At 62.4% G+C, this 13791-nt stretch overlaps 2 protein-coding genes across 2 annotated transcripts; both read right to left on the bottom strand.

The window, feature by feature from the left end:
- Window positions 1–383: 383 nt before the first annotated feature.
- On the bottom strand, window positions 384–9050 carry CCDC183 (coiled-coil domain containing 183). The gene is made up of 14 exons (XM_032866274.1): window positions 8810–9050; window positions 8210–8331; window positions 7664–7741; window positions 7323–7490; window positions 7105–7209; window positions 5113–5235; window positions 3712–3837; window positions 3560–3614; window positions 2936–3036; window positions 2178–2338; window positions 1766–1934; window positions 1565–1675; window positions 1399–1495; window positions 384–524 (listed from the first exon to the last, which is right to left on the bottom strand). Exons 1-14 carry the CDS (start codon window positions 8877–8879, stop codon window positions 406–408), a joined length of 1605 nt encoding a protein of 534 aa, XP_032722165.1. The 5' UTR covers window positions 8880–9050; the 3' UTR covers window positions 384–405.
- Window positions 9051–11200: 2150 nt separating this feature from the next.
- Window positions 11201–13164, bottom strand: TMEM141 (transmembrane protein 141). The gene is made up of 5 exons (XM_032866277.1): window positions 13067–13164; window positions 12667–12733; window positions 12412–12495; window positions 12026–12133; window positions 11201–11712 (listed from the first exon to the last, which is right to left on the bottom strand). The coding sequence occupies exons 1-5, from the start codon at window positions 13118–13120 to the stop codon at window positions 11699–11701; spliced, it is 327 nt and encodes a 108-aa protein (XP_032722168.1). The 5' UTR covers window positions 13121–13164; the 3' UTR covers window positions 11201–11698.
- Between the last annotated feature and the right edge of the window lie 627 nt (window positions 13165–13791).

Here is a 13791-nt window from a genome sequence, read left to right as displayed (position 1 = left end):
ACCAGGCGCGCGGCTACGGGGCGCCGCGAGGGCCAAGAGGGCGCGCGCATGCGCGGTGACACGCGAGTGATGCGCCCTTGGCGCTAAGGAGCGCGCCGCGCGCGCATGCGCGAGAGGGCGCGGGCGGCGGAGGGAGCGGAGCCACGTCGACCGGCCGGTTCTCGGAGCTGTCCCCCTGCTTTCGGGGTGGGCGTCACGCCCGTCCGCGTCCTCGCTGGGCCCACCCCCGACTCACCCCTCAACCCCGGACCTACACCCAATATCCCACTTTTCCGCCCGCTTCCCAGCGTGACCCCCACTTCCGCGGCCGCTGGGTTCGTGCCGAGACTGCCGTCCCCGGTGCCCCAGCCGTCCTGGAAAAATGTTTATTTGTGTAACGAAGAGCCGGCGGGGCCGGGGCGGGGGCTACTTCTTCTTCTTCTTGGCCGCCTTGAGCCGGCCCTCCAGCAGCCGCTGGGCCTGCCGCTTGATCTCGGCGCGCGAGGGCACGTAGCTGTGGTCCACGTCCGCGAACTGGAAGGTTTCTGGAAAGGAGGGCGAGGAGGAGGGCGCCCGCCTCCGCTCCGGCTCGGTCAGCGCGCGTGCCTCCCGGGACCACGTTCTGGCCACTTCTTCTAAATTCCTCTCTTCCTGGTGCGCTGGCATTAGGGGCCTTACGGGCTTGGGGACAGAGGCTGCTACTCGGAGGGCCCATTCTTACCGAGGCGGAAGGCTGGCCGCTTGCAAACCGACTGACTCAGAGCCCACTCCCCCGGCCCCCTTTTCTTTTTTTTAAGTCTTTATCTGACAGAGAGAGAGATCACAAGCAGGCGGACGGGCAGGCAGGGGCGGGGTGAAGCAGGCTCCCCGCCCCGCAGAGAGCCAGGACCTGAGACCAGTGACCTGAGCCGAAGGCAGAGGCTTAACCCACTGAGCCACCCAGGCGCCCCTCCCAACCCCCTTCCTCATCAAACTCTCACACCAAGCCAATATTCTCCCGCTAAATCAACACAGGGTCGGGCACCAGGCAACTGGGAACAGCCCCTGCGCCCCAAACCTGCCAGCATTACTCAGCCCATCGGAAGCTGTTTTCCCTGTCCTCCACCCGCTCTTTCCTGCGGAAACTCCAAGAAAGGCTCTGGCCTAGGCCGTTCCCTCACTCCTCTCTGGACTCCCCGAAGGCAGTGATGCTCCCACATGTCAGGAAATGTTACAAATTCTCCTTTCAATGGCATCAGCCTCTCTGCTTCCTCACTGTCACTTCCCTAAATTATAATCCTGTGGGTGCGGGGCATACACCCTTGTGGCACTGCACCCCCCCCCAGGGGCCCTGTGCCTCCAGGCTGTCCCAGTCAGACGGAGCCATCTGCCACTTGTTCCTCCCTTCCTCCCCATGGCTGGGTAGCCCCGAGGCTGTACCTATCATATCGTCCTCCAGGTCCTCAAAGCTGACCCTGGTGTTGTGCTTCTCCTTCAGAGTCGAGGTCTCTAGGGTATCCCTCACCTTTGTGTCAACCTGCAGGGCACAGGCGACTGTCAGCTCCAGGGGAACGGGGGCCGGTGGGCACGCCCAGCCTCCAGCTACCTCCTCGGTGATGGACAGCGTCTGCACTCTGTCGGCCAGGTACAGCAGCTTTGCTTCGCAGTAAGCCAGCTTGCCGAACATGTCGAGGCTGTCGGAGAGCGCCACTTCTTTCTGTGGGCCGGGAGGAGGGTCCCGTCTCTCCTCTGGCTTCTCCCAGGGCCTCTGCAGACAGCTCCAACCCCCCACCCCCACAGCTGGCACCTGGGCTGTGGGCAGGGCAATGCCAATCAGCCGGATGAAGAGGTTGTCGATGCCTGTCTGGATGGTCAGCAGCAGTTTCTGGCTCTTGGTCATGCTGGAGTAGGCCAGCTGGAGTCTGTCTTCCTCTTCTCTCAGCATGTCCTTCATTTTCTTCTCCACGGACTTGAAGCTGTTGAGGAGGATGGTGGCACAGATTTCGGGCCAAGGCGCCCCAAGCCGGGTGCTGTGCTAAATTCAGGGACTCCGGAATTCAGACGTGGGCGTGTGGCACCCCTTGGCTGGGGTCCCCCAGTCCACCTGCCAGGTCCCCGCTGGCTCGTCGACAGTGGACGCTCTTGGCTCCAAGCCGGGCCCAGCGCACACGGGCTGTTCTCGAGGGCCCCATCGGGGGCCCCGGAGCCTGGCGGGCTACCTGGCAGAGGCGGGCGTCTCGCGGAACTTCAGGATCGCCTGCTCCACTTCCAGCTTCTTCATCAGAGCCTCCAGCTTCGCCCGCCGCCCCTCACAGTCCTCCGTCTGCAGCTCCAGGTTCTCCTCGGTGTTCCTCTGAGCCAGGAACCGGCCAGCGATGTCCTGGTGGGGCCAACGTGGGGGCAAGTGGGTGTGGGCCCAGTGGGCCCGGTGGGCACAAGCCCCCCAAGACCGGGACTGGTTTCTTCTTGGCGCCTCCCCATGGTCGGGATGATAGTGACTGTGGCCGGGCACTGGGCCCAGTGCTCTCTGCGGGTCAGGGCATGGGACCCGCACCACAAGCCGAGAGGGCAGACGGCCAAGGCAGAGACAGGAGAGCACCCTTCAAAGACTGCTGCGCTCGGAGCCACTTGTCTGAGGATGGACAAGCTCACGTCAGGGCCGAGGACGGGAACTAAGGCTTACTGATGATAAACCCACATCAGGTTAAACGGAAGGGCCAGGCAGAGGCGGCCTCATGTCCTAGGGGTTTGGGAAGGGATGGAATTGTAGGTGGGGGTCTCGGCACTTGGATCCTCGAATCCCAGCAGGCTCCAAGCAGCCCTTGGCATGTGGCTCGGAGACGCTGGCACGCTCTCCACTCTCAGCCGTGGGGGCTGCGGCTCTGTGTCCCTTCGTTCAGGAGGCTCAGCGAGGCCTTGGGCTGGGGCAGGAGCTCCTCGCCTCCCACCCTCCCTCAGGAGAGCCAGGGAGAGGTACCCAGAGGTGGGAGCACCGCACCGCCGTCTTCACTTTCTCCACCAAAGCGGTCACATCTGTCTGGTACTTGATGTCCGCCTTGGAGGTCTCTCTTTTTCTCACTGGTCAGAGCAGAGAGGAAGGTGGCTAGCATTCAGGAAGAGCGTGGGAGCTCGGCTCGAGGCCATCAAACACGTCTGTGCATGCCAGAGAGCTGGGCAGGACTCATCAGACCTGCCTGCACTTTTGTCCTGCCCCCCCCACCCAGCTGGCCCTTCCAGGGTGCCCCAGGGCGACTCCATCCAGAAACAGCCTGGTATGGGGGCTTTGCGGTGCTTCTCAAAGGCAGCCCAAGGGTCCAGGGGGCCGGACTTGTCTCTTCTGGGGAATCACGGGGATGGAGCCCTGGGGTACCATGGGACAGCGGAGAAGCTGGGGTCCTGGCCACACCTGGCAGCGAGCCCAAGGCTGCGGGCCGTGGCTGTTGGCACTCAGCCCCTGCAGGTAGAGCCAGGAGAGGCGGGAGTGTCCCTCGCCCCGGCCGCTGCAGGTGCATCTGGCCTTAAAGAGACCTGACTGGGTGGCCTGAGCCCTTGCTGGCCTCTTGGGACCCTGGCTGGGGGCGGCAGAGAGCTGAGCGCTCACCTTTCACGGTCTCTGTACCCATCAGATTGGAGGGGAAGTCCAGGTCCCGCCGGCCCTGGTGGGAAGGGGAGGATGAGGTGAGCAGCGCCGTCTGCTGGGGAGCGGCCACCCAGTGTCTCTCATGCTGCAGTGGGGGTCCTGCGGGGACTCACCCGGCGGTACTTCTCGTTGGTCTCCTTCGTGTGGATCTTGTCAATCAACTTTTTCTGCTGATTGAGCCGGTTCTCCCGAGCCCTGCGTTCCTGGATGAAAGTCACCTCCCCTTGCCGCATGTTCATCTGGGGACAGGGGAGGTGCGGCGTGGTCATGTCTTGCCAAGACCCCCGTGGTGTAAGTCCAGCATTCAGTTTCAGTCCCATCTCTCAGATTTGGGAATAGCATTGGAGGCTCTCGGCTGCGCCCGTCTTCCTAAAATGCTCCTGCCTGATAGCTTTCAACAGCCTTCCTGCCTCCCACCCTCCTCTCTGGGCTCTCCCCACTCCCCGGCCTCTGAGGGATGCCGCCTTCCCCTTCCACTCCTCTGCTGGAGTCGCTGCCGTAGCCAGGGCTCGGGGCTCCCATTTCTCTTGGTGTCTGGGCTCCCCACTGCCTTGGCAGGCTCCACTGAGAACTCAATGGGGAGTGATTCCACGTGTCTAAAAAGGAACCTGACATCTTCCCCCAAACCCTGTCTCCTCTCACGTGTCCTGTTTTAGTGGCTAAACCCATCATCCACCCGCACCTGTCTGTGCATCCTGGATGGGGCTCTCCCACTGCCCAACAACATCTCACTCGGCACCAGACTCCTTTGGGTGACCATGAGAGACTTCTGAGCCCGGTTGACTTTAGGTACCCAGGGCTACAACTGGCCCATCCCAGGCGACCAGCATCTGGACTGTGGTTCCTTTCTGTCTCTGCAGCCGGACCACACCTGGTTTTGAAATGCAGATCTGATCCCATCACCCCTGTGTCTCCTCCCAGAGCTCCGGGTTGGGTGGGGGGCCAGGAACTAAACCCCAGCCACATCTGCCTCCCCGCACTCGCAGACTCCATTCCTCTGCATCTTCTCTGCTCCGGCCACTTGCTCCTCTTTTGGCCTGGTTATGCCCCAGGACTTTTGTTGTCCTTCATCCTCCAGGGCTTGGGAATCTCCAACCTCCAGAGCCCCACTCAAGGATCGCCTCCCTGAGCAGGTAAGTGCCCCAGGATGGCCCCACGTCACCCACTCCTCTCTCTGCAGCGCGGGCCAATGGTGTGGTGACATTTCTTCCTGGATGGCTGGATGGCTTGGTACGCTGTCCCCTCGTGAGGATGAAGCATGCCTGACTGGCAGGCAGACTGGGTGGCGGGATGGTCCCTGCCTGGGCCAGGCAAGCTCCCTCCTGTGTCTCCCTTCAGGCTCCCATGCCTGGTGGGACCCTCTGTGTCCAGGGCCATCATGTGTGAGCAGAGCAGGCTCGTGGGGTAGCCACTGATGGCAGGCTGTGTGGGTCTGGGGTGTTCCTGTGGACCCTGGGCTGGATGGGTCTGCGAGGGAGCCCTGTGGGACCCCCAGCCCTGGGGCTTGAGCTCACCTTGACCTCATCTGTAATCATCATGGCATCCTGGGACATGACTGTCATGTCTGACAGTTCTGAGCAGTAGTCGTCCACCAGATTCTGTAGCTTGTCCAGTTCCATGGGGTACCCGGTCAGCTCCTGCATCGAACGGGGCAAGAGCAGGGGCGCCCGGTGACGCCATTGGTTGAGTGTCCCACTCATGATTTTGGCTCAGGTCATATGTGAGATCAAGCCCCAAGTTGGACTCCGTGCCTGGTGCACAGCTTAAGATTCTCTCTCCCTCCTCTGCACTCTCCCGTGCACGCTCTTTCTCTAAGATAAATAAATCTTTAAAAAAAAAAGGGGGGGGGGGGACAAGAGCAGGGCCTGTGGCCAACCAGATGCTGCACTTTCAGAGTGGATGATGCCTGCCCCCAACTCCTTATCCTAGACTGCGTGAGCCCTGAGGATGACGATGGGGTGTCCCACTGTGGGAGGAGTGACGGCAACCCAGGGACCCTGCTGCTAGGGACTGGGGGCTGTCTGAAGTGAAGCGGGGAGGCTCAACACACAGATGTGTGGTCAGAGACTCGGAGCTCAAGGCCAAGGCTGCCCTGACCAGCCAGCTGTGGGAACTCGGGAAAGCCACTTAACCTCTCGGAGTGTCCCCATCTGTCGATAATGGCTCTTTTGGAAGGTAGCTGTCAGAATGTGTTGAGACGGTATAACGAGGTATTGAGCTCAGAACCAGGTTCATAAATACCCAATATATCTGACTTAGTATTTTGTTACTGGTTACTACAATGTAGAATCTTTGCTAGTTTTTTTTTTTTTTAAACATAGATGCCCATGGGAGTTATTTTTTTAAAATGCCTATGTTTTGGGGTGCCTGGGTGGCTCAGCTGGTTGGGTATCCGACTCTTGCTGTCACCTCAGGTGTTGATCTCCGGGTCGTGAGTTCAAGCCCTATGCTGGTATCCACGCTGGGCATGGAGCCTAATTAAGAAAACAATGTGTCTGTTCTGCAAAGAACATGCCCCTGGGGGGACATAATGTTCCCAAATGAAGGAGAGCTGGACCCAGGAGTGCAGTGGGGGGCAGGGGTGTGAGGAGGGGCCCAGGAAGGCAAGGTGGCAGGGCCTGCAGCTGGGTGTCTGGGAACAAGGCACCAAGGCAAGAGGGACAGGCAGGAGGACCACGGTGCCTGGCTCTGTGGGCCACCGGCGGGACCCAGAGGGTTGTGACTCCAGTCAGCAGAGCTGCAGTGCCCACACCACCCTCGGCCCCCACCACACTTCCTCCGGCCACCCACCTGGCTGCCCGTGCACCAGCCTCAGGATGAGGGAGTTGGGAGAAGTCCCTCACTGTCCCTGCCCCTCCTGCCACACCGCTCCTCGCAGCACCATGGCACCCCCCCGTCCAGCCCCCCTGTCTCCTCGCCCTCCCCCTCCCCATGGAGAGAGGCCCTGCCTCCCAGTGGGACTCATGGACCCTGGGGGCTTCCTCCAGGCCTCTTCTCCTGTGGGCTGGGGGGGGGGGCGGTAGACGGCTTGGAAGAAGTGAGCAGCAAGCTCGAGGTTACCGGCCTGCTCGGAGGTGGCTTGTCCTCTATAACGGAACTTTTTGAGGGCTCAGGACCCATTTTTGCCCTCAGAGGCCAGGCAAACGACAAAGAATGGGGCAAAACACAACGCTGAGCCATCAAATACACGCGAGAAAACCCACACAATTCTGATACATCCCATGATATGCCTTTTGAAGTAGCAAATAACAAGTTTCCAGACAGGTACACCGTGCCCCTGCTCAGCGCGGTCCCAAAGCAGGGGTCTGTCCTTGGGGCACACTGGCCTGAAGGGAGTTGCAGCCCTTCCCCTCCGCGGGTGGTGGGGGGCGGCAGGGGGCGTGGTCCTGCCCGGAGGCTCCTGTCCCCACTGAGATGCCAGCCCTGCACCTAGTCTGGGTCCTGAGACCCCTGGCGCCCGCGGCCAGATGGCTTCCCTGGGCTGGGGGCCGGGGTGAGGGGCTCACTTTCTTCAGGTAGTCCAGCAGGCCCACGTACAGCAGGTGGATGTTCTGACTTGTGGTGATCTTGACCATGGTCTTTTCAATGTTGTTCTCCAGCTGGCGGATCACCTGGGGTGGCCCGAGGGACACACCACCCGGTTGCCCACCTGGAGGCTGCGCTTTCTTCCAGGGAGGGCGGTGTCTCTCATCTAGCCCCGCCCCCGAGGCCCCGCCCCCGCCACCTGCAGCAGGTGCAGCTCCTCCTTGGTGGCTGCCGGCTGGCTCCTCAGGCTGGCCAGCTCCAGCTGCATGCTCTCCAGCTTCTGACCCCGCCGCCGCACCAGGTGGATCAGCACGTTGTGTACGTTCACGCGGTCGAACACGTACTTTCGCAGCTTCTCCCGCGCCACCTGGGTCAGGGAGGGCACGGCCCGCTCGTGGGTGCGCACAGGGAGCCGGCGCGCCCCGGGGCTGGAGGGGCGGGACCCCGGGATCGGGACGGGCTCCGCAGCGCCCTTTAGTGGTGGTAGTGGGAGGTGCGCACTGGCTGGGCGAGGCCGAGGGGTCCCCCCTGCCACCTTACCTCCATGGAGGAGCGGCCGTGCGCCAGCCTCATGGACACGTCCTTCCTGCAAGCCTTGGAAATGGTCTGCTGGTCATACTGCAGAGCGGCAGTGGCTGAGCTGGGGTCTGTGTGTACCCCCAGACCCCCACCCATCCTTCCAGGCATTCTCCCCTGGCCTCTTCTACCCTGTGCTAGCCCAACAGCAAGGCCCCATCCAGACCATTCCAGCTGAGATGTGATGGGAATCTGCAGAAGAGGGCCCAGGTCTCCCCTCCAAGGCCAGAGAGACAGAGGGGCCCGTGCTGTAGGGGGTAGCCCCCCAAAAGGACCCCAGTCAGGCCCACCCTGCCTGCCAGACTTTTGGGAGTGACTGGAGCTACGGGAAAAGGTCTTGGGAAGCCCCTCCCCAGGATCCCCCCTGGCTCCAGAAGGGCAGGGGAGGGAGGAGAAGAGAAGGTGCCTGCCCTCCACTTGAGTGTGGGACTGTTGCAGCAGTGCATGCCCCAGGCCCCCAGCCCCCCAGCCCCAGCCAGGGGTCTGCAGGGAGGGGACGGGACTGCTCACCTTTTTGGCCAAAGCCCAGTCTTGGGTCCCGCGACGGATGCTGCTGCGCAGGAGGGCCAGCGTGCTTTTGTTCTTGGCCGTCTTCTCCTTTACCGCTTGGATTTGCAGTGCCCGGCATTGCTCTGGGGTGGGGGGTGGGGGCGGAGAGGCAGAGGCCAGGGGGCCAGGATGTGGGCGGGTCTGGATACCCGAGCTGAGGGGGCTCCACACCAGGGCTGCCCGAGGCGGGGCAGGCAGGAGAACGCTGATCCCACGGCACAGTCCTTCCTCCCACTGCTCGGGGTCATTGGCTTCCTGGCTCAACGGTGTTTATGGGGATGGCTGTGTGGGGCACATCCTGGGATCCCTTCCAGACCCGCGGGCCAGGGAAACAGGTGGGTCCTTTCCTGTCTCCTCCAGCTTTGGGGCTCGCAGTGCTCACACATCTCTTTGAAGCCCCCCTGCGTGGCAGCCCCTTTGGTCCCTTCTCGTAGGTCTGTTTGGGGGTGGTGGCCACTAGCCCTTGTTTGCCCTGGACTGGCCTGTGTTAAATCTGAGAGCCTCTGAGCCCAGGGAGGGGCCAGGCAGGCCAGGCAGGGTGGTCCCCTGGGGGCGGCTCACCCTGGAGCCGAGTGATTGTCTTCAGCTCCTGGATCTGCTCGTCCGTCTCTGCCTCGCTGCGCGTCTTCATGGTGGCCCTCGGGGGCCTCTCAGGACCCTCTGCACCTCCCGCCCTCCCTGTGCTGGGCCTGCTCGGCAGAACTGCACGCAGTTCAGGTTGTCCCCGGAATCTCCGCCCATTGTGATGGGGGCCAAGGTTCTCGATGTCCAGTTCAGGGAACCCTGGCGATCCTGGCCTGCCCTGCCCCCACCCACTGCCCCGAGCGAGCCTAGGGGGTTGTCCCCTGGATGTGTGTCTTATGGCTGCTCTCGGCTCGGGGGTATTGGAGGAGGCGCCTTCCACAGGACGTGATCTGTGGTGGTTTGACACTGTACCCCACACCAGCCCCCTGTACCCTCCACACCTCCACGTTGTCCTCCACTGAGTCTCCTAAAACTTCCCACCTCTCCCTTATGGGATCTCTGTTCCCTCACCACACCCCAGGCTCAGACTCCACACCCTGGACGACCTGGCTCGTGAGATCCCACCTCTCCCTGCCTTTTGCCTGCTGCCTGGAGCCCGTCCTGCTATGCCTCTGCCTCCTTGGGGGAATTCCTGGGTCTAGCTCTAGGTGTCATTTACTCTGGGAGGGGTCACCCCAGCCCACGCTGCTCTTGGAGTTGTATGCCCTGAACCCCTGACAGCCTGGGATCCCAGGGGTGGTTTCCAGCCACGCTGCATGAATTTGCTGGAGCTGCCATAACAGAGTGCCACAGCCCGTGTGGCTGCCACCGTGGAAATTTATTGTCTCATATCCTGGAGGCTGAAAGTCTGAGATTGGAGTGCTGGCAGGGCTGGTTCTTCCTGTGCTAGGAGACGGCCATCTTCTCGCTGCACCCCCACAAGTTCGTCCCTCTGCTCGTGTCTGTGTCCTCCCCTTAGAAGGACACAGGCCAGACGGGATCAGGGCTCCCCCACCCCCGTTTTAACGCAATCATTTCTTTAAAGGCCTTGTCTCCAAATGCAGTCATATTCCAAGGTCCTGGGTGTTAGGGCTGTGATGTGTAAATTTCGGGACATGCAGTTCATAACCATGGCCCTCAGGCTAAGACCCCACACAGGGGTCACTTCCTGGTCATTGCCACTTTTTAAGAAAGTGAGTCCCATCCCATTTAAAACCACAGGCTCAACTTCTGCCATCCCTCTGAGGCCTCAGGGGTTTGGAAGGACCAGTCATAGGCATCCTCCTGCCCCCTGTTCTCCGTGGGCAGCAGGCAAAGCCTGCTTGCTGTCCCTCAGTATTGGTTCTCCCTTGTTCCTCAAACCCCTGAACTTTAGTGGGGTACGTGGCTGCCCAGAACGAGGCGGTCCTCCTAGGTGTGTACCCCATGACTTAATTTTGGCTGATGGAGGGTAAGCCCAAGTGGTGAGTGAACTGTCCTCTTCCCTAGTGACTGGGATGAAGGCACGATGGCTGGGGCTGGCACAGCTGTCCGAGACCATGAGGTGCACCCGGAAGAGAGGCCACAGCAGGGGGAACAGCAGGGACAGCAGGGGGCAGACTGGAGGGAGGCCTTGAGTACCTGTCAGCCCTGGATCACCCACCTGGACCATTACATGAAAGAAAACCCCGACCCTCGCTCGCTCACACCATGGTTATCTTGGACTTTGCCTTCCCACGCACCGATTCCCTGGTGCACGGTAGGCACTCAGCGTTCTTCTCAATGACCGGCTAGGCCGGGAGGTGCAGGAGTTGGGCTGGGGCTGGAGCAGCATGGCTCCAGGTCGTGGGCCTTCGGTGTGACCAGGAGGGCGGCTGTCCAGGACGATGGATTTGCCCAGCTTTTATGTCATCGCTGCCTCTCCCTCCGTCGGGTGTGTGGGGCGTGTAGTCGTGCCCACTCAGAGCTTTCCCTCCCTGTGGACGGAACTCCAGTAAGCTAGCTCTGGCCGCCCTCCACCCTTGGAGTGAAGTGACTTCATCTGGCAGGTGTGTTTGGAATGGTAGGCGGATAGGCACGGCCACTTCCTGTGCCTTGAGTCCCGGGGGCCAGGCGCTACCTGGCCGCACACCCCTGCTTTGCTCCTTCATGGCTGGACGTGTGCAAGCAGACCCTGCGTGGGAAGGCCTGCGGAACCGTTGGATTCTGGGGCTGTGCTGGGAACTGCCCTCCAGTGTCCGTGTATGGCACCGAGGGGACATCTGTCTCCTATTTTCTTACTGCTTTGACGTGCTTCCCGATGGTTGTATTTTTTTTATTTTTATTTTTTTTAAGATTTTATTTATTTATTTGACAGACAGAGATCACAAGTAAGCAGAGAGACAGGCAGGCAGAGAGAGAGAAGGGAAGCAGGCTCCCTGCTGAGCAGAGAACCGGATGTGGGGCTCAATCCCAGGACTCTGGGATCATGACCTGAGCTGAAGGCAGAGGCTTTACCCACTGAGCCACTCAGGCGCCCCTTCCCGATGGTTTTAGAACTCAGCTGGGAAAAGGCAAAGCATTTATTTGTGCAGCAAGCCCCCGCAGCAGCTGTCCCCTCGGACTGTGGGGGATGCCAGGGCCGGACAGGGAGTGTCAGAGCACCAGGGCCTGCAGAAGTCCCTTCCACCAAGTGCCCAGGGCCTCTCTGATGCTCTCCAGCTCTCAGCGTCCACCATGTTTCTCACTGCCCTCTGGGAGGCCAACCACTGCAGGGACAGCCCCTCTGGTGTGACCTGGGCAGTAGCAAAGGATTGCACAGGGTTGGCAGACCTCCCATGAATGTCCGCAGGGGACACCGCTGGGTCACCTTAGGGTGTGAGGAGGGCCTGTGTAAGGGGGCAGGGCAAGCCTGAGGTGACAAGGCCCTGAGGGCTATGTTCTAGAAATCTTCGGCCCCAAGTCTTCTGCGCCCCAGCTGGAGCTCTCCTAGCTGTGCCAATATGTAGGAGGCAAAGGGAGACAGCTGGAACCACAGCCTAAGCCGCTCACCAGATGGACACAGGCCTGACGTCAGCAGCTTGGGGTGCTGACCTCTTCTTGGGGTGTCCACACTCCTGATTCTGCACTCCCCTCCTGCCCAAGGGGCTCAGGAAGGTCTGGCTGTTGCATGCCACCCACTCCTGCCCCTCCAGGATGGACAGGCCAGAGGGGAGAGGCCCTGTCCAGCCTATACCTTGGGCCACGGGTTTGCCTGCCAAAACCTCTGGCCCCAGAGCCTCAGGTCCTGCTTTCAGCTACCCTCTGGCCTCTCACCTGCGCCCCTGTCTTCGGGGAGCTGCCCCGTCTCCAGGAAGAGCCAGAGGTTGCTGCATCTGTGCGACTCCACTCGGGTCACCCAGTAGCTGGCCACCGAGCCTGTGACTGGGGAGCAGGGGCCACAGGCCAGTTGGGCTGTGGGCCTGGGCCTCTGCACTTCTCAGGGAAAGGGGACCTGGGCCCAGGCTTCTTCTGGGCAGAGGGTCTGGTGGGCTTGGCAGGACTCGCACAGAGAACTGGGACCCCCTCCCAGGAGGTGGGGATGCGCGGGACCACGGCCTCCCCACCCCAGTGGGGACCCCCCCCCCCCGCCGGAAAGCCAGCATCACCTCTGGCAACTCGGGTGCGTGTCAAAGCGGGAGGACAGCCCCTGGGGTACCCACCCACGGCCACGGGCACGTGCCACTGGAAGGGGTACGGGAACTTCCTCCGGATGAACATCTGCAGGCCGAAGGCGGCGCCGGTGCCTGCCAGAGCCAAGGTCCCCATCGGCCACCCTGTCCACCGCCTGGGCGCCCACAGCAGCGGTCAGGCTCCCAGCCTCCGAGGACGGGGGACCGGACGGCACCTGCTGGGCACTCGGGTGAGACGGGAAGGTGAGGCCTGTCCGGACCCCAGGACGTCTGGACCCAGCCTACCTGCGACAAAGCTGAAAATGCCCTTCACGAAGGCCTTCGACTGGCACGCGGCGTACTCCCCCAGTCCCTGCGGTGGCGGAGGGGTGAGGGCTCAGTCCCCCGGCTTTCACAGGCCCTCCGTCCCGCCGTCGGGCACACTCGGGCCGCGAGGGGCGGGGCCGCGAGGGGCGGGGCCGCGAGGGGCGGGGCCGCGAGGGGCGGGACCACTCGTCGTGAGGCCCTGGGGGCTTGCCCACGCCTGCCTCCGTGTCCACCCAGGCTGCCCCGATCCCCGCAACGGGAGCGTCCTCCCCCCTTGTCTCTCTTCCCTGAGGGGGGTAGCCCCCCACCGAGACCCCACCCGCCCCGCTCCAGTCAGCTTCTGAGGTCCGGGGCCCGCGTGCCAGGCCGGCGTTCTCACCGGGTGCTTGGCGGCCACGGCGTCGTCCACCCGGGACAGGCCCAGGTTCACCATGGCTGGCAGGTCACCCGCAGCCGACGGGCGGAGCCTGCGCACTATGTGCGGGGGGGCGGGGCCTGTGAGGGACGTGCACGGGGGCGGGACCCGCGTGAGACAGGCGGAGGGGCGGGAGCGAATAGGGGCGGAGCCTATGCGGGCCGCGCGTTGGGGGAGGTGGAGCGAAGAGGGGGCGGAGCCTTGCAGGACGCGCGGGCGGGGGCGAACGGGGCGGAGCCTGCGCGGGACAGGAGAAGGGGCGTGGACGAGCTCGCAGGAGGGGTGGGGCTGGGGGGACCTGAGAGATGGTGGGGAAGGCAGAGGGTCTGGGTGATGGCAGAGAGTCTGGGGTGTGGACTCAGGTGGTCTTTGAAGTAGAGGGGGAATGAGACTGGGGCCTGGCCAGGTCTCCTGGGGGAGAGTGGCCATCAGTTTAGGTCGCCGGTCAGAACATTGAAGTCCTAGGTGGCGCGTAGGCTTGGGAATGGACATGGCTTGGGGGTCACGTGGCCTATGGGAGCGTCCAGCTCCCCTGTATGCCCCAGCCACAGGGGAGAGGCCAGCTATCTCTGGGCCTGAGGATGAGGCCCCCTGAGTGGGGGGCAGCCTCTGTCCAGCGGCCAAGGCTGAGCATTCTGGGTGGGCCAGACACCCCCGCCCCCCCACCTGTATTCCCCCTTCCCCCCCCA

This window comes from Lontra canadensis, unplaced genomic scaffold, assembly GCF_010015895.1.
Source record: "Lontra canadensis isolate GAN:19392208 unplaced genomic scaffold, GSC_riverotter_1.0 scaffold30, whole genome shotgun sequence".
NCBI lineage: Eukaryota > Metazoa > Chordata > Mammalia > Carnivora > Mustelidae > Lontra > Lontra canadensis.
This window is presented reverse-complemented; position numbering and strand designations above follow the sequence as displayed.